The 22,400-nt window shown below is 44.7% G+C and overlaps 2 protein-coding genes across 2 annotated transcripts in view; one reads left to right on the forward strand and one right to left on the reverse strand.

Moving 5' to 3' along the window:
* The window catches only part of STAG3 (stromal antigen 3), a 299,481-nt gene that overhangs the window by 275,807 nt on the left and 1,274 nt on the right, over positions 1–22,400 (reverse strand). The window lies entirely within an intron of this gene.
* GPC2 (glypican 2) overlaps positions 1–22,400 on the forward strand; it is a 63,182-nt gene that overhangs the window by 3,053 nt on the left and 37,729 nt on the right. The window contains exons 2-3 of the mRNA XM_044278888.1: positions 5,506–5,682; positions 18,355–18,513. Coding sequence (XP_044134823.1) covers positions 5,535–5,682; positions 18,355–18,513 — 307 coding nt within the window. The 5' untranslated portion in view covers positions 5,506–5,534. The remainder of the gene's footprint in view (positions 1–5,505; positions 5,683–18,354; positions 18,514–22,400) is intronic.

A 22,400-nucleotide genomic window follows, 5' to 3' on the forward strand; every position in this document is an offset into this window, starting at 1 on the left:
TGTACGTACCTTATATTATACTATATATATCACATTGCTGCTCTGTATATTGTACGTACCTTATATTATACTATATCTATATATATCACATCACTGCTCTGTATATTGTACGTACCTTATATTATACTATATATATCACATCACTGCTCTGTATATTGTACATACCTTATATTATACTATATACTATATATATCACCTCACTGCTCTGTATATTGTACATACCTTATATTATACTATATACTATATATATCACATCACTGCTCTGTATATTGTACATATCACATCACTGCTCTGTATATAGTACATACCTGAGCTTATACAATATATCTGTACATGTTGCTCTCCTTTGCACGCTGTATGTCATCCATATTCCTTTGCAGATATATAGGTAGATCTCTCCCTGTATATACCTGTAGTTATGTATGGCTGACTATCAGCTATGGTAGTACAGGCCCAGTCTGTCTGCACCTGTGTGTATTATCTCTGCCCAGCCTCTGCCTCCCTACTCCCCATGTCTCTGTCTGTACATCTCTTTATCCTGTCCATACTGGATATTTCCTCATGCCTTTCACTTTTTTCTATATGGCTCTACACTGATCCTATATAACTCTTCAGGCTACTAATATATATGTATACTATTCTAGAATGTATACATACTATTGTATATGTACTGTATGGCTATAGATCACGCAGTATCTCCCTGCATCGTCCCTAAATGTCTCTACACTATTGCTTTACCTCCGTATCTAGGTCCCATACAGTTCTTCAATGTCCATGCAGGCCCGTCTTTAATATTGATTGGACCCTGGGCAAAAATTTACTTGGGCCCCCTGGATCCCGCCTTCCCACACCTTAGCAGGCAATCACGCCCTCCACCACACCACACACACAAAAAATCCACACATCTGGTAGAGTACAGTGAATGACTGTAAATACTTCCAGTTCTGAAGACTCCAGCGGCTCAGGATCAGTGCTCTGGGCAGCTGGGCTCAGGCTGGAGGTGGGCACCGCTCTGCAGGAAGGAGATCAGGGCTCGGCTCACCCTAGTGTTACAGTGCACCCCAACACCCCACAGTATGCAGTATAGCACCCTATAGTATACAGCACCACACAGTATGCAGTATAGCACCCACACTATACAGTACCCCACAGTATATAGTAGAGCAGTATAGCAGCCCACAGTATACAGCGCCCCACAGTATACAACACCTCACTGTATACAGCACCCCAAACTATACACGATACAGCCCCCCACACTATACAGTACAGCATTATAGCACTCCACACTATACCGCACCCACAGTATACAGACCCCCACAGTATACAGTACAGCAGTATAGCACTCCACAATATACAGCCCCCCACACTATACAGGCCCCACCACACTATACAGGCCCCCCCACAGTATACAGCCCCCCACAGTATAAAGACCCCCACAGTATACAGGCCCCCACACAGTATACAGGCCCCCACACAGTATACAGCCCCCCACAGTATACAGGCCCCCACACAGTATACAGGCCCCCACACAGTATACAGCCCCCCACACAGTATACAGTCCACCACACAGTATACAGCCCACCACACAGTATACAACCCACCACACAGTATAAGGCCCCCCCCCACAGTATACAGGCCCCCACACAGTATACAGCCCACCACACAGTATACAGGCCCCCACATAATATACAGCCCCCCACACAGTATACAGCCCCCCACACAGTATACAGCCCACCACACAGTATACAGCCCACCATACAGTATAAGGCCCCCCCCACAGTATACAGGCCTCCACACAGTATACAGCCCACCACACAGTATACAGCCCACCACACAGTATACAGCCCCCACAGTATACAGGCCCCACACAGTATACAGCCCACCACACAGTATACAGTCCCACACAATATACAGCCCCCCACAGTATACAGGCCCCCACACAATATACAGCACCCCACTATACAGTAGTTTACAGTATATTAACATAACAGCCCCTGTCACCTTTTTCTGATGTAATCTTCACACAAAAAAGCTCCACAGTTAACTTCTGCAACACTCCTGCTAGGACCTGTGATGACCTCATGGCCATGTGACCAGTAATTGCTAGGTTACTGGCCACATGGTGATTATGTCATCTAAGGTCCTAGATCACAACGTTAAAGTACACAGACAGCTTGACACCCGGGGCAGTAGCTAGCAGGGCTCAAGAGGCAGCTGCCTTGGGCTCCCCAGGAGCAACTGGGCCCAGGGCAGCTGCCCCTTTTGCCCCTTGGTAAAGACGGCCCTGTGTCCATGCATCTCTTTTTTGCCCTTTTAGGCTACATCTCTTCACTGTTCATATTGTTATAGCATGTAGCTTTCATTATCACTTTGCACTGCTTTTCTGTCTTTTTGAACTGTCCTTCTATCTTTGTACATTGGGATTATATCTCTAGACTGTTTCTATCTCTCTCTCTCTACACTGTGCTTATATATGTGTGTACGGCATAAAATCCAGATGGAAAGCAACGTTTTGTTAGCCTCTTAGCCACATGAAACCTTGTGCGGTGCCTCCTGTTCATTGATGTAGCAGTTATCTCCACTTGTCACAATCTGAGAAGACTGAGAGAACTGCGTTGTGTGTGTCGGTAGTTGGGAGAACAACGATGAACTGAATGACAGAAAGAGGTCCACAGAGGAGCACCTCTGCACGGACAGAACGTCTGATTAGAAGAATGGCGCCTGGTGATCCATTCTGTACTGCAAGTGATATTGGACGTCACATCGCAAGCCAAAGGTGGCAAACAGCGTCTACACCGGGGGTGCACAACCTGCGGCCCGGGGGCCACATGCGGCCCTTGATACCATTCTGTGCGGCCCCCAACCATCTGGTAACAGACATGTATGCCTATGTCTTGTGGCTGCTCACATGTATTTTTCATGTATTTCTCCCATTAGATGGGAGTCCTGGAAGTGTAACTAGACATTAATGGTATATAATGTGTGTTCAATATGCCATAAGTACAATATTTCAGTTGTTAATACACCTTTAAATTTTAATTGCGGCCCTCGTCATTGGTTCAGTCTGGCAATGTGGCCCCCAACCAGGAAACGTTGTGCACCCCTGGTCTACACAAACCATCAGAAGGCATTTGCACGACATAGGGCTACGAGTCAGACGTCCGGCTACAGTTGTTCCATTGATCTCACAACACTGCTCTCAAAGGCAATGATGGTGCACAGGAAGACGAACGCAATGATATCTGTAAACTGGTTTGGAGACCAAGTGGGCAACACCATGAAGAGGCCTTCACAGGGGAATGTCACACCAGTTCTACTCCTTGGATTATGGTGTTGGGTTGCATAATGTATGGCAGCCAGACCCCTCTACTCTTCCTTTCAGGTACACTAACATTTCAGTGTTACATTAATTTGTTTGAGGAACCAGTGGTACGGCCGTTACAACAGGTCAACAACAGGCCACATGTAGCTCATTCTACCTTGAACGTCCTGTGTGTCCTAAACGAGATATCATGACCTGCAGTGTCTCCAGACTCGTCTCCCATTGAGCACATCTGGGACGTCATTGGTTCGCAATTGCAAAGGGAACTGCTACCAGTGGATCTTGATAATTTGTGGTCCAAGTGCATTCAGCATGGCAGAACATTCCTCAGGCCACCATTAATATAACCGGGGCACCGGCCTAAAACGCTAGGTTACATTTAAAGGGGTTATACCCTGAATAATGTAAAAAATGAAAATCACATAGCACATGACAACCTCTTTCTAACAACGCTAGAACCAGCCCTGTACTTCACATGGATCCAGAGATCTCCTCATTCATTGCTCTGCTAGATTTATATCAAGCTGGAAGCTCAAGGGGAGTGTCTCTTCGGCTGCAACTCAGGGGGCGTGTCTCAGCTCTACCTATCACAGCTCAGGGGGCGTGTCTCAGCTCTACCTATCACAGCTCAGGAGGCAGTTGAAGGATGAAACTGAGCATGTGCGGCCATCTCAGTGAGCAGGACTAAGAAATAATAAGAAAAAAACAGCAGGTGGCGCTATACAGATATATTTTATTTAATTAACTCAGTGGCTATGCAGACTTATACGTTTTTAATGAAATGCAATTACAAAAGAATTCAGATCCAGGTGCTGGTTTGAAAACTGTAGAATATTTTTTGTGGGACAACCCCTTTAAGAGCTTATCATCATGACATACATAGTCGTGTGATGGTAAGCAAAAGTTTAAACGAAATTCAGGATCGTGATTACCTTCCCCAGGAGTGGTCGGCCAACAAAGATCACGCCAAGAGCACAGCGTGTAAAAATCCACAAGGTCACAAAGGAACCTAAGATAACCTCTACAAAACTAAGGGCCTTTCTCCCATTAGCTAATGTTAATGTTCTGAAGTCCAACCTTTAGGAGGACGATGAGCAACAATGGTGTGCATGCAGGAGGAGAAGGCTGCTGCTCTCCAAAAAGAACATTGCTGCCCATCTGCAGATTGCTAAAGATCACATGGACAAGCCAGACGGCTATTGGGACAGTGTTTTGTGGATGGATGAGAACAAAATAGAACTTTCTGGGTTAAATGAGAAGCGTTAAGTTTGGAGAGAGGAAAGCCTCATTCATCTATGATACATGGTTGTGGTAGTATCATGCATGGTTGGGGCCTGTTTTGCTGCATCTGGGCCACAACGGCTTGCCATCATTGATGGAACGATGAATTCTGAATTATACCAGCAAATTCTAAAGGAAAATAATCAGGACATCTGTCCGTGAGCTGAATCTCAAGAGAAAACGTGGGTCATGCAGCGAGACTATGACTATAAGCACACAAGACGTTCTACCAAAGAAGAAGAAAGGTAAAGTTTTGGAATGGCCAAGTCAATGTCCTGAGCTTAATCCAAGAGAAATGTTGTGGAAGGTAGTGAGCAGCTCATGAGAGGAATCCCTCCAACATAGCAGAGCCGAAGCTGCAGTGGCACCTAGCACAAGGAGGTCACACCAGATACTGAAAGCAGAGGTTCACATACTTTTGCCACTCACAGGTATTTTCCTTAATAAAGTCTAATATTTTTTACCCATTTATTTGATTTGGTTCTCTTTATCTGCGTTTAGGACTTGTGTCAACATCTGATGTAATTTTATGCCAAATGTATGCAAAAATATAGAAAATTCTGAAGGGGTCCAAAACCTCCAAGCAGAACTGTATAATGTTTCCATATTGTCCCTGTATCCATCTGCAGTATTTATCTATTATATCTACACTGTCCCTATAATGTCCTTGTGGTAATTGTCAGTGACAGTGTTTTTCCATATTCCTCTATATGTCTCCTTATAAGTCTGTGTACTCTCATGCTATCATCCTGTATTGTGCCGGTCTCCCCTTGCACAGTCCATGTCCTTTCCTATAGATGAGTGCGCTGTCTGTATCCTTCCCTCTGTCTGCTCTGGCCATACATCAGTGACTGCTCCCTGTATTTCATGTCTTACAGTGTAATATTTTGCTGTGTTTGCAGACATCTCCTGCGCAGAGACCCCGGCTATCATGCCTGATTACAAGCTGTCCCTCCTCTTCTTGGCTGCGGTAATGCTCCATGCCAGGGCCAGTGAGGTGCGGAGTTGTGTGGATGCTGCCCGGGAACTTAGAGACAGGGGCCTGAGTGACATCCCAGAGGTCCGAACTCCAATATCCGGTACATCAGCCATACTTATGTGCTATTATTACTACATGTACACGTGTACTGTATATAGAGGTGCTCCAGACGCTTCAATGATCTATCTATCTATCTCCTATCTATCTGTCTTATATCTATCTCTCTATCTATCTGTCTTATATCTATCTATCTAGCACATATCTATCTCTCTATCTATCTGTCTTATATCTATCTATCTAGCACATATCTATCTCTCTATCTATCTGTCTTATATCTATCTATCTAGCACATATCTATCTCTCTATCTATCTGTCTTATATCTATCTATCTAGCACATATCTATCTCTCTATCTATCTGTCTTATATCTATCTATCTAGCACATATCTATCTCTCTATCTATCTGTCTTATATCTATCTATCTAGCACATATCTATCTCTCTATCTATCCAGGGGAGGACTGGCAGCCTTAGTCCTGGGGGGCAAATCTAGTCAAGTGGCCCATTTTTAGCCCCGCCCATCATTAAAAGCCCCTCCTACATATAATAGGCCACTCCCAACACACACTTTACCGCTGACATTCTATAGTTGCGGCCTGTCTCTACACATCATACGGAGAGAGGGGAGGCCGTCCTGGCTGCACTGCCTGCTTATATAACAAGCTACAGCCAGGAAGCTCCTCCGCTCTCCTCCCTACCCTGATCCTGCTCAAGGCCTGTGGTTCCCCCCACCATCTGTCACCCGCCCGTAACTTGCTGCCCCCTTTCGTCATCCTCACCCAGTTCTGAATCCTCCTTCTGCAAATGGCAGGAGGAGGAGCCGGAGCATCTCCTCTCCTACATAGCACCACATACCTCTTACATCCAGTGATGTCACCTTTGTTGTAGACGTTCTCTTTCCTCATCTTCTCCATTCAGACCAGACAGCCATGATGATTCTTCTGCCATCTCCCTTCTCTGCAGAGATTGAGAAACAGACATTAGTTTCCTGCCACCCCCAATACTATACTGCAGAAACAGTCCCCCTGGAAATACAAACTACCACACAGATAGTGCCCCCAATACTGTACCCGCTATGCCCCCAATACTATACTGCAGAAACAGTCCGCCTGGAAATACTACTACCACACAGATAGTGCCCCCTTAAACTATTATTGGCACACAGTGCTCTAAAAAATAACGGCGCCCAGACAATAATAGTATAAAGATAATGTCCCCCAAAAATTATTGTGCTAAGCTGATACTATGCTAGTGTGCCCCTAAAGTAACAGTGCTCCCCAAAATCCCACCAATAGAAATAATTCTCTGCCAGAGCACACTTAGTAGTAATAATGCCCCTAGAGTGCCCTAGTAATCATGTTCTTCATAGCCCCTAGTAGTAGTAAAGCTCCCCATAATACCCCCTAGTAGTACTAATTTTCCCTATAATATGACAGTACATGAAATACCCCGCTTAGTGCCCGCAGTTGAGCTAATGTCCCCATAATGTATGCCAGTATAAAATACCCCTATATAGTGCCCCAGTAAATGCCCTCATACTGCTCCTCTCCCCCTTCCCCATAGTGTCCCCATAATATGCCAGTAAAAAAATGCCCCTTAGTGCCCCCCAGCAGATGCCCCTATAGTGCTCCTCTCCCCCACAATGTACCAGTAAAAAAATGCCCCTTCTTAGTGCCACCATATGCCCCAATAGTGCTCCACTCCCCCATAGTGCCGCTCTCCCCTATAGTGCCTTCCATAATGTGCCAGTAAAAAATGCCCCCTTAGTGCCACCAAATGCCATAGTGCCCCCCATAATGTTCCAATACAAAAGGCCCCTTTAGAGCCCCCACTTCCCCATAGTGCCCCCAAATAATGCCCCTATAGTAGCACCAGATGCCCCATAGTGCTGCTCTCCCCTATAGTGCCCCCCAGAATGTGCCAATAATAAAAAAAAGCCCCTTTAGAGCCCCCAGTTACCCCCATAGTGCTCCGCTCCCCCATGGTGCCCCCCCATAATGTGCCAGTAAGAAATGCCCCCACAGTGCCAGCTCCTCCAATAGTGCCAGCCCTCCCCTCATAGTGCCAGCCCTCCCCCCCCATAGTGCCAGCCCTCCCCCCATAGTGCCAGCCCCTATATAGTGCCAGCTCCCCCCCATAGTGCCAGCTCCCCCCCCATAGTGCCAGCCCCCTTATAGTGTCAGCTCCCCCTATAGTGCCAGCCCCCCATAGTGTCAGCTCTCCCAATAGTGCCAGCCCCCCTATAGTCCCCCCCATAGTGCCAGCTCCCCCTATAGTGCCCCCCATAGCGCCAGCTCCCCCTATAGTCCCCCCCATAGTGCCAGCTCCCCCTATAGTCCCCCCCATAGTGCCAGCTCCCCCTATAGTGCCCCCATAGTGCCAGCTCCCCCTATAGTGCCCCCATAGTGCCAGCTCCCCCTATAGTGCCCCCATAGTGCCAGCTCCCCCTATAGTGCCCCCCATAGTGCCAGCTCCCCCTATAGTGCCCCCCATAGTGCCAGATCTCCCCCCCATAGTGCCAGATCTCCCCCCATAGTGCCAGATCTCCCCCCATAGTGCCAGATCCCCCCCATAGGGCCAGATCTCCCCCCATAGGGCCAGATCTCCCCCCATAGGGCCAGATCTCCCCCCCCATAGGGCCAGATCTCCCCCCCATAGGGCCAGATCTCCCCCCATAGGGCCAGATCTCCCCCCCATAGTGCCAGATCTCCCCCCCATAGTGCCAGATCTCCCCCCATAGTGCCAGATCTCCCCCCCATAGTGCCAGATCTCCCCCCCCCATAGTGCCAGATCTCCCCCCCCCCCATAGTGCCAGATCTCCCCCCCATAGTGCCAGATATCCCCCCATAGTGCCAGATATCCCCCCATAGTGCCAGATATCCCCCCCATAGGGCCAGATCCCCCCCATAGGGCCAGATCCCCCCCCCATAGGGCCAGATCTCCCCCCATAGTGCCAGATCTCCCCCCATAGTGCCAGATCTCCCCCCCCCATAGTGCCAGATCTCCCCCCCCATAGTGCCAGATCTCTCCCCCATAGTGCCAGATCTCCCCCCCATAGTGCCAGCCCCCCGCAAAGAAGAAGAAAAAAAATAAAATACTTACCTCCATCCGCAGCGATGCAAGCCTCTTCTGGCCTGTGTCCCTGCTGTGTGTGTGTGCTGCCGGCTCAGGCGTCGCGATGATAATGACGTCATCGCGCTGCCTGAGCCGGCCTCTGATAGGCTGCAGGCATTAGTGCCTGCGGCCTATCAGAAGAACAGGGGAGGGACACGCCTCTCCCTCCCCTGCCCCACAGCACGGCCGCAATTACATCCAGGGCCGCGCCGCCTGTGTTGATCGGCGGTGCGGCCCTGAAGAATAAAAAAAAAATATTTTTTTTTTTTTTTGATGGGCGGCCCAGTGGCTGTTTATTTAGGGCGGCCTGGGGGGCAATCTGTCTTATATCTATCTATCTAGCACATACAGTCATGTGAAAAAATTAGGACACCCTTTGAAAGCATGTGGTTTTTTGTAACATTTTTAATAAAAGGTTATTTCATCTCCGTTTCAACAATACAGAGAGATTAAAGTAATCCGACTAAACAAAGAAAACTGAAGAAAAGTCTTTTCAAGATCTTCTGTAAATATCATTCTACAAAAATGCCTATTCTAACTGAGGAAAAAGATAGGACACCCTTGCCCCTAATAGCGAGTGTTACCTCCTTTGGCTGAAATAACTGCAGTGAGACGGTTCTTGTAGCCATCTACCAGTCTTCGACATCGGTCTGAGGAAATTTTACCCCACTCCTCAATGCAGAACTTTTTCAGCTGTGAGATGTTTGAGGGGTTTCTTGCACGTACAGCCCTTTTCAAGTCACCCCACAGCATCTCAATGGGATTCAAATCTGGACTTTGACTTGGCCATTCCAGGACTCTCCATTTCTTCTTTTTCAGCCAATCTTTGGTTGATTTACTAGTATGTTTTGGGTCATTGTCATGTTGCATGGTCCAGTTCCGCTTCAGCTTTAATTTTCTAACTGATGGTCTCACATGTTCTTCAAGCACCTTCTGATACACAGTAGAATTCATCGTGGATTCTATGATGGTGAGCTGACCAGGTCCTGCTGCAGCAAAGCAGCCCCAAACCATGACACTTCCACCTCCATGCTTCACAGTTGGTATGAGGTTCTTTTCTTGGAATGCTGTGTTTGGTTTACGCCAAACATGTCCTCTGCTGTTATGTGCAAATAATTCAATTTTGGACTCATCTGTCCAAAGAACATTATTCCAGAAGTCCTGGTCTTTGTCAACTTTATCTCTGGCAAATGTCAGTCTGGCCTCGATGTTTCTCTTGGAAAGCAAAGGTTTCCTCCTTGCACACCTCCCATGCAAGTTAAACTTGTACAGTCTCTTTCTGATTGTAGAGGCATGTACTTCTACATCAACAGTAGCCAGAGCCTGCTGTAGTTCTCGAGATGACACTTTAGGGTTTTTGGAGACCTCTTTTAGCATCTTGCGGTCTGCTCTTGGGGTGAACTTGCTGGGGCGACCAGTCCTGGGCATGTTGGCAGTTGTTTTGAAAGCCCTCCACTTGTAGACTATCTTCCGGACAGTGGAATGGCTGATTTCAAAATCTTTTGAGATCTTTTTAATTCCCTTCCCAGACTCATAGGCTGCTACAATCTTTTTTCTGAAGTCCTCTGACAGCTCTTTTGCTCTCACCATGGTGCTCACTCTCACTTCAACAGTCAGGAGCACACCAAACTAAATGTCTGAGGTTTAAATAGGGCAAGCCTCATTCAACATGCAGAGTAACGATCTACTAATTATGTGCACCTGGTGTGATATACCTGTGTGAGATCTGAGCCAATTTAAGAGGGAATACATGTGAGGGTGTCCTATCTTTTTCCTCAGTTAGAATAGGCATTTTTGTAGAATGACATTTACAGAAGATCTTGAAAAGACTTTTCTTCAGTTTTCTTTGTTTAGTTGGATTACTTTAATCTCTCTGTATTGTTGAAACGGAGATGAAATAACCTTTTATTAAAAATGTTACAAAAAACCACATGCTTTCAAAGGGTGTCCTAATTTTTTCACATGACTGTATCTATCTCTCTATCTTATATCTATCTCTCTATTTGTCTTATATCTATCTATCTAATCTATCTATCTAAAAAACAAAAATACAACAGCAGCACAATTAGAAAAAAAGTAAATAGGGTGCGAATCCTCAGGGTAGGTAGGCGACCATTCCCCTGTACAATATTTCCAAAAACGAGGCAGCACTCCAGATAAAAGTGAAAGGGGATGACCCAATTTATTCTCAGGCAACGTTTCAGCCAACTCAATGAGGCCTTTGTCAAGCAAGGCAATAGTGTCACAAGTGAGTATATATGCCCAAAATTGATCACATGATACATAAGTGAATAATTGAACACATACATCAAAATAATTAGTCACATGATCGATATACAAAATAAAAAATTACAAAAAATACTAAATAAGTGCATATTTATCAATAATTACTAAAGGGACCAATGAAACTTTAAACACAAATATCTAAAAAATGTATATGTGAATAACTATCATAATATAAAGTGCAAGTGCTAGTGAAGGGTTAAACAAATGTAGTCTAGCTAGTTAATACACAGCTGACCTATATTTCACAATTACATATATCAAAACCAGCGTACCAATGGTGGTTCAGTATGTCCGCATGTAGCCGATGTTCCCCTGTGCGAACTGCGCAAACGCGGGGGCCAGACAGTCCGGTCCACCCTCCCCGCGTGAGCGGCGCTCCTCCGAGCCACCGTCCACGTGACCGGGGACGTGCTGACAGAGATCGCGTTGCCCGCAGCAAAAGGAGAGAGGGGCAGACCATGTGACTCCACCTTGGCCAATCAGCACCAGGGGCATGTGTGATCACTATGGTAACCCTGTAGTTTATTTACCTACAGGCAAAAGATAGCGATCGTGAAATCAATACAGGGCATCAGTGGGATCATTACATTTTTATAACAAAAAAAAGACAAAATCTGGTAGTATCAAGGAGATAGTGGAACCATTGAGCACATACAGGAGGCCCTCCGCCGCAGCATCTAATGAAGGTGACCCCGCAGCAAAATTATGCAGTGTGTCAGTCAACACGTCAGTGTCAAGCGGCACACTGCAGACTGGCGCGCCCACCCATACGCGTCAAAACAGCCCACATAGCACAATGGCATTGGAGGTCTGAGATGACTTCCTAACGACTGGGTAATGCAATGTTAAAGGTGCAGCACGGGACAGGGACCCCTGTGGTGGAGCCCTCGTCCAATGCCTTAATGTCATCCGGAGGCAGGGCGCGTCTGTGTCCCGCTTCGGGTGGCGGATTTACACCACCACCGCAAAGGGTAAACCAGTCACAAGAATACAGATCATTATAAAGATATCCATCAAATATATTTATTTAAAGAATACATTAGAAATGAAACCACTGATGTCCCGCCGATCATCAAATAAAACTTTTCGGTAAAGCCGAGTTATGCGAACGTGGAGAACCACTTCTGGCATCACTGGACAAAGACGGCAAAGGACTTCCATCTAGGTATATAAAAAAAATTTTTATTGTGAAATATAGGTCAGCTGTGTATTAACTAGCTAGACTAGATTTTTTTAACCCTTCACTAGCACAATGCACTTGCACTTTATTATTATGATAGTTATTCACATATCAATTTTTTGAGTATGTGTCCAGATATTTCTGTTCAAAGTTGCATTGGTCCCTTTAGTAATTATTGATAATCATGCACTTATTTTGTATTTTTTTGTAATTTTTGATTCTGTGTATCGATCATGTGACTAATTGTTTTGATGTATCACGTGTTCAATTATTCACTTATGTATCATGTGATCAATTTTTAGTATACAGTGCCTTGCAAAAGTATTCACCCCCCCCTTGACTTTTTTCATATTTTGTTACATTACGGCCTTAAGTTCAATAATTTGTTAATCTGAATTTGATGTGATGGATCAGATCACAATAGTCTAAGTCTGTGAAGTGAAATGAGAAAAATATATAAATACAATTATTGTTTAGAAATAGAAAACAGAAAATTGGCATGTGCGTATGTATTCACCCCCTTTGTTAGGAAGCCCAAAAAAGCTCTGGTGCAACCAATTACCTTCAGAAGTCACATAATTAGTGAAATGATGTCACCTGTGTGCAATCTAAGTGTCACATGATCTGTCTTTACATATACACACCTTTTTTGAAAGGCCCCAGAGGCACCTAAGCAAGAGGCATCACTAACCAAACACTGCCATGAAGACCAAGGAACTCTCCAAACAAGTAAGGGACAATGTTGTTGAGAAGTCAGAGTTAGGTTATAAAAAAATATCCAAATCTTTGATGATCCCCAGGAGCACCATCTATCATAACCACCAATCTATCATAACCAAATGGAGCGAACATGGCAGAACAGCAAACCTGCCAAGAGACGGTGTCACGGAAGGTGTGCAGGAAACTAGAAAACACAAAATGAATATACGACTGACTGGATCCAAAACTAAGGAACAAAAAGGGAGAGCCCTGCATCAGACCTGGCTCTCTCCCTTACTGCTCAGCCTATGCGAAAATCCCAATGGTAGATGAAAGCATATCCTCGTACCTCGACTGTATAACACCTGAACACCCTATAATAGTGAGGGGACACGACCACCGGCTCCCTACACTAGATACGGAGGGAGTCAGGGTCACCTGGGATCCAGCAAACAGAAAAACACAAATGAAAGAACAAAACTTATCTTGTAGAAGACTCAGAAGTAGAAACAGCATGCACACACTCCAGGAAGGAATATAAACCGCAAAGTGATGCACTGTGGGAAAGGATTTAAAGGGATGCAATCAGTGCAACTACAAGACAGCTGAGAGAGGCTAACGAGATGAGAAAATGAAAGCAAAACAAAGGAACCTCAAGGAGGAGGTTCTAGACGTCTGTCAGAGCTTCTCAGATGTCTGGTGGTGACAGACGGCCGCCCACCAAAACTCACGGACCGGGCAGGAGGGCATTAATCAGAGAGGCAGCACAGAGACCTAAGGTAACCCTGGAGGAGCTGCAGAGTTCCACAGCAGAGACTGGAGTATCTGTACACAGGACGACAATATGCGTACGCTCCATAGAGTTGGGATTTATGGCAGAGTGGCCAGAAGAAAGCAATTACTGTCAGCTAAAAACAAAAAGGCATGTGGGAGACTCCCCAAAATGTATGGAGGAAGGTGCTCTGGTCTGATGAGATTAAAATTGAACTTTTTGGCCATGAAAGAAAACGCTATGTCTGGAGCAAACCCAACACATCACAATACCCAAAGAACACCATCCCCACAGTGAGACCTGGTAGTGGCAGCATCATGCTGGGGGGACTGGGAAACTGGTCAGAGTTGAGGGAAAGATGGTGCTAAATACAGGGATATTCTTGAGCAAAACCTGTCCCACTCTGCATGATCTGAGGCTCGGACGGAGGTTCACCATCCAGCATGACAATGACCCCAAACACACGGCTAAAGCAACACTTGAGAGGTTTAAGGGGAAACATGGAAATGTGGTGGAATGGCCGAGTCACAGCACAGATCTCAATCCAAAAGAAAATCTGTGGTCAGACGTAAAGATTGCTGTTCACAAGCACAAGCCATCCAAATTGAAGGAGCTGGAGCAGTTCTGCAAGACGTAATGTGCAAAAACCCCAGTGATAAGATGTGGCAACTGCTCATAGAGACTTATCCAAAGCGGCTTAGGGCTGTGATTGCCGCAAAAGGTGGCTCTACAAAGTACTGACTTTAGGGGGGTGAATAGTTATGCACATTGACTTTTTCTGTTATTTTGTCCTATTTGTTGTTTGCTTCACAATAAAAAAAATAAAACATCTTAAAAGTTGCCGGCATGGTCTGTAAATTACATGATGCAAATCCTCAAACAATCCATGTTATTCCAGGTTGTGAGGCACTAAAATACAAAAAAAAGTCAAGGGGGGGGGGGGGGAATACTTTTGCAAGGCACTGTATATTCTCACTTGAGACACTATTGCCTTGCTTGACAAAGGCCTCATTGAGTGGGCTGAAACGTTGCCTGGGAATAAATTGAGTCATCACCTTTCACTTTTATCTGGAGTGCTGCCTCGTTTTTGAAAATTATCTATCTATCTATCTATCTATCTATCAATCAATCTTTATTGGCAGGTCTAAAATTATACATTAGTATTGATATCTATTTATCTCATATCTATCTATCTATCTATCTATCTATCTTTCTATCTAATCTTTTTTGCAAGTAAAGCCTCATGCACACATCAGTGTTTGGTCAGTGATTTCCATCAGTGATTGTGAGCCAAAGCCAGGATTGAGCCTCCTCAAAGATAAGGTATAAGGGAAAGATTTGCATCTGTTCTGTGTTTAGAGCCGCACCTGGATGGAAATCACTGACCGAATACTGACGTGTGAATGAGGCTTAAGTTAGGGTGTATTAGTCCTAGCGATAGTCGGGTAGATTATCGGTAACAAGCATTCGTGGGAACCCTCGTTACCGATGATCTGCCTGCGTAATAGTGCCGACAATTACCCGATGAATGAGCGAACATCACTGGGCAATCGCAATTTTTAAGCAGGTTAAAAAAAAATCATGTAATAGCAGCGGTTTCCTCCACTGAGGAGCAGGGGATTGTCAGTGGAGGAACGCCTCATCTGCTGGTGTAATCCCAACCTAAGGGTTTATTGTCATCTCAACCATATACAGCGATTCAGTACACAGTAAAAACAAGACAGCGTTCCTCCAGTGACCAGTGCTACATATAGTCATACAATCAGTAGAAGGGAACTATTAGGACTACATGTGATGTACATGTGCACACAATATCAATATAAGGACAGGCAAGGCAGAACAGAGGCACACAGTGCAGACATTCTCATTGATTTGTGCAGGCAGTAATCTGGAGTGTGGTACATATTAATGTGCAGGTGTTCTAGGTAGCGTGTATGAAGTCTTTGATCCACTTTAGGGTCCATTCACACGTCCGCGAAATGGGTCCGTATCCGTTCCGCAAAATGCGGACCCATTTATTTTCAATGGGGCCGCAAAAGATGCAGACAGCACACTGTGTTGCAGATGTGTAAATGGACCCTAAAGCTACTTTCACACTTGCGGCAGGACGGATCCGACAGGCTGTTCACCATGTCGGATCCGTCTTTCCACTATTTTGCCGTACTGCCGGACCGCCGCTCCGTTCCCATTGACTATAATGGGGGCGGGGCGGAGCTCCGGCGCAGCACGGCGGTGCACGGCGAAAGCCGCCGGACTAAAAAGTCGGACATGCAGGACTTTTTAGTCTGGCGGCTTTCACCGTGCACCGCCGTGCTGCGCCGGAGCTCCGCCCCGTCCGGCGGCACGTCGAAATAGCGGAAGGACGGATCCGACATGGTGAACAGTCTGTTGGATCCGTCCTGCAGCAAGTGTGAAAGTAGCCTAAAAGGCATCTATCAGCAGATTTGTACCTATGACACTGGCTGACCTGTTGTATGTGCTGTAGTGATGTGTACAGTGCTGGGAGGCGTGTATATCCCACCCAGATACATCAGCTGGGTGAGATAACTAAAATTCAGAAAGCTGCAGGGGTTTCAGCAAAGCATAGTTTGCTAAGACAGTTTTGTTTACATTTTGTTCTGGGCTGGATTTTACTTGGTTCGGCGGATAGGTTTGGTAGTGGGATCTGCTGATCCACACCCTTCCAGTACGGGTGTTGCCTTTTGCCGGAGGTGATCGCAGGTGAGGCCTGCTGTGATCAAGGAGGGATAAAACCATCCCTCTGTGTGTCAGTCGGGGGAGAGAGGAATTGGAAACAGAGGTCTGAAGTTTGGTGGCCCAGCGATGCCCGCGGAATGAGGGTCGCACGGTCAGAGTCGGGAGGACCATAACCTCCCAAGGGTGCTGGTGTGGTCACAGCCTGGAGGCTGCTGGATTGTATATGGCTGAGGGGCCACGAGGCTATGTGAAGCCGGATCCCTTCCAGTATGGACTTGTGTCTGATGAGCAGACCTGCTAAGGCTTGGAGCCTGAGACCCTGTGCTTAGAGGTGAGTTAGGGAATACTACTATGTAGAAAGAATATGGGAGATTCAGCCCGCACAACCCCTAGCAGGTGCAGATTACTATGGCGAAATACAGATACAAACGCAAAAACACTAAATGCAATCGCACACTGCAACCCGCACTCTGCCCTGCCTTTATGCTGGATGTTGAATAAGGCATTGGTGTACATTTTGGCCAAAGCGTAATAAGCCACTCACCACGTAAAGGTCGCCTTAATGAGTGGTCCCTAACACTAGTTCCTACCTGTTATGGGCCATGACAGCCACACAAAGTCCAGGGAGCGCAGGTACAGCATGCACGTCAAGCACACTCTGCTTTTAACCCCGTCCGGTGCCATTACAGTTTTCCTCGGATCCAGGGATGCAAGTACCAACATGCATGCTGAGCCCACTATAGAAGTATATAGTGGGCTCAGCATGCATGTTGGTACTTGCATCCCTGGATCTGATGAAAGCTGTAATGGCACCGGACGGGGTTAAAAGCTGAGTGTGCTTGACGTGCATGCTGTACCTGCGCTCCCTGGACTTTGTGTGGCTGTCATGGCCCATAACAGGTAGGAACTAGTGTTAGGGACCACTCATTAAGGCGACCTTTACGTGGTGAGTGGCTTATTACGCTTTGGCCAAAATGTACACAAATTCCTTATTCAACATCCAGCATAAAGGCAGGGCAGAGTGCTGGTTGCAGAGTGCGATTTCATTTTGTGTTTTTGCGTTTGAATACTACTATGTATTAGTTAGAGCCCAGACGGGCAGGTGTTTGTTTCATTTTGACTCTTATGTTTGTGTGGATGCTGAAGTGCCACAATAAAGCACCAGTTTGGACATTAAATCCGGTTGTCTGCAAAAAAGTCTGTGATTGCGATCCCCTGAGAGAGAGCAATCCCTCACAGTGTGTCCTATGTTCATATGTGTCCGCATTGCTGAGAAAAATGATGTTTTATTATATGCTAATAAGCCTCCTGGGGCAACGAGGGCGTTGCCGTTACACCCAGACACTCTGCTCTCTCTGCAGCTGCCACGCCCTCTCTACTTTGATTAACAGGGCCAGGTGTGATCACGTTTACACTGCCTGCCTGCTCCTGTCAATGAAAGTGCAGAGGACGCAGCAGTTGTAGAGAGAGCAGAGCCTCTAGGTGTAATGGTAACGCCACAGTTGCTTCTAGATGCTCATTTGCATATATTAAACATCACTTTTCTCAGCAATGCGGGCACATATGAACATGGGACCAACTCGGATGCCTTCAGCTGTCAAGAGCACATAGAACTGGTCATCCAGTGTCAGAGGTACAAAACTGATGACAGATGCCCTTTAACTAGTTAAAATGATGCCATCGGACACAGTTCACTAATAGCCCCCCTCATTCGAACATCTCCTTCTTGGTGCGGATTTCTTTTGTCAATAAGTGCATTTATCTAAAATCTCTCTCATATCTATTTATCTGTAAAATATAACAAACTAAAATAAAAAGCTAAAACTGATTGAACATCGACATAGCCAACATTTTGTGTAAATGATACACTTCCGTACGAATGTAAATTCTGACCCTGTGTCCCAAGCCCGGTGCTCTCTCAGGGTTGTAGATGTTATACATGAAGGACCTATGCTATGTTTTGTAGGGGAACATCTTCGGATATGCCCCCAGGAGTACACATGTTGTCCCAGCGAGACTGAGCAGAGGCTGAGCGAGGAGAGCGTCAGAGATCTAGCGCGCATTGTCAATGAGACAGTCAGCTACCCCGCTGGAGTGTTGACCAAGGCAAGAAAGAGGTTCCAGGGTGAGTGTGCGCAGCGTTTATCCTTCCTCTCATCTTACTTCATTCCTTCTAGGACTATGGGGGGGGGGAATGTATTAAGATGAGTGTTCTTTTCCAAGCAAGTTCACCACAAACAACCACTTTAATAAATTCACAGTAATCTAAAATATATAAATCGCTAATTACAGCATTTACTCAATATGACCAAAATGAATACAATGTTGTAGCAGTATATACTGACTGATGTATAATAAAGTGCTGTTCAGCTAAAATCTTGCAAGAATAATATACAAGTGGTGAACAAAATGAGGCTGTATGCAAACTATGACCATAGTGATTGGGGATTTATTGCGGTGGTCTGGAGTGCATATGGCTTCTGTTTGTTAACCTCTTGATAGCTGAATAGCACTTTATTATCTATCTGTCAGTATATACTGCTTAACTTTTATTCATTTTGGTCATATTGAATATATGTTGTAATTAAATACCGGATAGTGAAGTAGACAGTTTACAGTCATAACAATATTGTAATCTGGACGGTTCCTCCTCCTATTCATGATTTGTTCTGTATTTTAGATTGAAGTGGAACCATTAATAAAGTCATTTGTTTTCCCTGAATTATGAGTATTTTTTAGGAGCTTTATAGGTGGTTGTTAATAAGAAATCTTTCACCAGAAATATTAGAAGATCCTGCCTGTTATTAATGGTAACGCATCGTTGGGAGGTCAGTGCAGCAGAAGCAGGGGGCTGGCGTACGTTTCCGGTATTATGTGTCACTGGTTTTTGGAGCACATATTAGTAAATTTGTTGGGCCGCTGAGATCTCACCTGTACGCCATCTTCCCCCACCCATATCCTGCCTACTTTTTGTAAGTGGTTAAAAAAAGTCACACGTTTTGGTGCAAACCGGCAGGATTGCTAAATTCCCCCACATGTGTTCAATACACTGCGTGATATATGGGGTACTACAGCAGCCAATAAACCTCCTGATCGGCTGGCGAATTGACTTCGGATCTTGGACCTGAAACTTCATTCACTCAGTGTCAAAGACCCCAATAACAGAGTGATGTGCCCAGATAGTCCTACCACACACAGCCGTCGTAACACTGCTATACATGTTCCATGTAATACAGCCTTGCAGGGCCCAAAAAATACTTTGTACAGAGCCAAAATAGCAGTGCCATTAGGCTCCTAACGTGGTATAATAGTTGTATGCCAACCATTTATTGATTGGATCACATAACCTGCTCCTTTTCTAGAAAGGTGCCATGGAACTGGTCATACATAAGGCTGGTCAGGGGTTCTCCATGCTGTCAACCTCCCTAATGCTATTTAGTGTTGATCACGAATATTTAAATTGCAAATATCGGCACTTCGAGAATAGTGATATATATTCGTAATTTCGAATATTCATTTTTTTTTTTTAAATCAGTACACATGATCCCTCCATGGTTCTAGCTTGTGGGCCAATGAGAAGGCTGCAATATCTTTGACTTTAGGAGTAGTGTTGATTGTGAATTTTCATAATGCAAATTTTTGTAATGAGAATTAAAGAGATTGTGAAAACTCAGATCCGATGGTATATTCTAACCCCCAGGCATTCCCATGGTGACGGGGACGCTTGTCGGGGAGGAGTATGCCAAAGTGGAACAACTGTACCGCTTTTTTTTTTAAAAGACGAATATTCTAAAAAAAACTAATATATTCGATATAGTGCTATATATTCATTTTTTAGAATATTCGTAATATTCTAAAACAAGAATATATAGCAATATAGCGAATATTCGAAAAAAACAAACAAATGTAGAACAATTTGGCTAATATAGTGCTATAATCTTTTTGTTTTCAATAGTTGAAATTTTTTTCCAATCTGAACTTCAGATGAGAAAAAAATTACAACTATTAGACAAAGAAGATTATAGCACTATATTACCTAAATTTCTCTATATACGTTTTTTTTCGAATATTCGCTATATTGCTATATATTAGTTTTTTTGAATATTTGTAATATTCTAAAACAAGAATATATAGCAATATAGCAAATTATAATATTATGAAAATTCTCATTAAGAAAATTCGCAATCAACACTACTCCTAAAGTCAAAGATATTGCAGCCTTCTCATTGGCCCACAAGAAAGAAGCAGGGAGGGATCATGTGCACTGATCTCGAATATTCGCTATATTGCTATATATTCTTGTTTTAGAATATTACGAATATTCTAAAAAATGAATATATAGCACTATATCGAATATATTAGTTTTTTTTAGAATATTCGTCTTTTAAAAAAAAAAGCGGTACAGTTGTTCCACTTTGGCATACTCCTCCCCGACAAGCGTCCCCGTCACCATTGGAATGCCTGGGGGTTAGAATATACCATTGGATCTGAGTTTTTACGATCTTATTGATTCGCAATTAACACTACTCCTAACGAATATTCGAATTTGCAAATATTCTACGAATATTCTACTAAATATTTGCAAAATATTGCGAATTTGAATATGAACCCTGCCGCTCATCACTAATGCTATTATGTCAGGCACCATTATAGAGGAACTGTGACTGGCACTATTATGTTGGCACTGATGTGGTTGGCACTGATGTGGTTGGCACTGTTATATGTGCAATGATATGAGCTCTAATATGACAAGCTTATATTAAAGCAATATTTCTGTCATTTGGCAGTGTTATTCACCACTATTATACCACTTTTGGAGCCTAATGGCACTGCTATTTTGGCTCTGTACAAAGTATTTATTGGGCCCTGCAAGGCTGTATTACATGGAGCATGTATAGCAGTGTTATGGTGGCTGTGTGTGGTAGTACTATTTCTGGGCACATTATTCAGTTATTGGGGTCTTTGACACTGTATAAAAAAAGTTATATTTTATATGTGACAATCTAATCTGGGAGCTGTATCATGCTTAACAGCGGAGGTCCGACACTCTGCACCTCCGCAAATCCGCTGTTTTATAGTAGCTCCAGTGCTGGAAGTTGGAGCAGAAACTACACAGCTCTGGCTATTGCGCAGATATCTAGTAATTACACCGCTGCTCCTATTTACTTCAGTGGGATAACTGGGGTTACCAGCTCCATCCAGTACACCAGGGATGCTCAACCTGCAGTCCTCCAGCTGTTGCAAAACTACAACTCCCAGCATGCCCTAATAGCTGTAGGCTGTCCAGGGATGCTGGCAGTTGTACTTTTGTAACAGTTGAAGGCCGCATGCTGGGCATGCCTGCACTACACAATAGACAGAGCTTTGTAGTTCTAGTGCTGACTTATGGTGCTGGAGCTACTCTGAAACTGCTGATTGGTGGAGGTGTGGGGCGTTGTACACCGGCTGATAGGATATTGATAGCTTATCCTGAGGATAGGCCTTTAATATTAAAAACCTGGGCAACTGAATTTGCACATGGAAGTCCCCAGCAGAATACAGTAGCAGTCCGGGTGTACTGTCATGCCTACTGTGGAAATTTTCCATAGCAGGTCAAGGGAGAGCCCACATGGGTCAAGTTTGCCGTAGAAAATGTCCACAGCAAATCCTCAAATAATCTGCAGTGATATCTGCAAAACAAATCTGAGGATATTCATGATTATGCAAAAATTTTAAAAAAAATGGGTTTGAAATTTGCAGTTGCAAATTTAGAGTTCCCCTTTCAAGTCAACTCACAAATTCTGCCACATATCCATGAACAATCCATAAAAGAAATTGACACGCTGCAGTTTTCAAAATCCACAATGCAATGAAAACTTGCACAGAAAATGTATACAGTGTTTTGGATCTGGTCACGATACCAGGTAGGTTGATGTACTGCTCCAAATTAGTTCTTAACGTGCACGGAGAAATCAAACTCTGACGCACCCCATTGGAGTCAAAGCAAATCTCTAGTTTAATTGCAAGTGTTCA

The sequence above is a fragment of the Bufo gargarizans genome, chromosome 2 (assembly GCF_014858855.1).
Source record: "Bufo gargarizans isolate SCDJY-AF-19 chromosome 2, ASM1485885v1, whole genome shotgun sequence".
In the NCBI taxonomy this organism is placed as follows: Eukaryota; Metazoa; Chordata; class Amphibia; order Anura; family Bufonidae; genus Bufo; species Bufo gargarizans.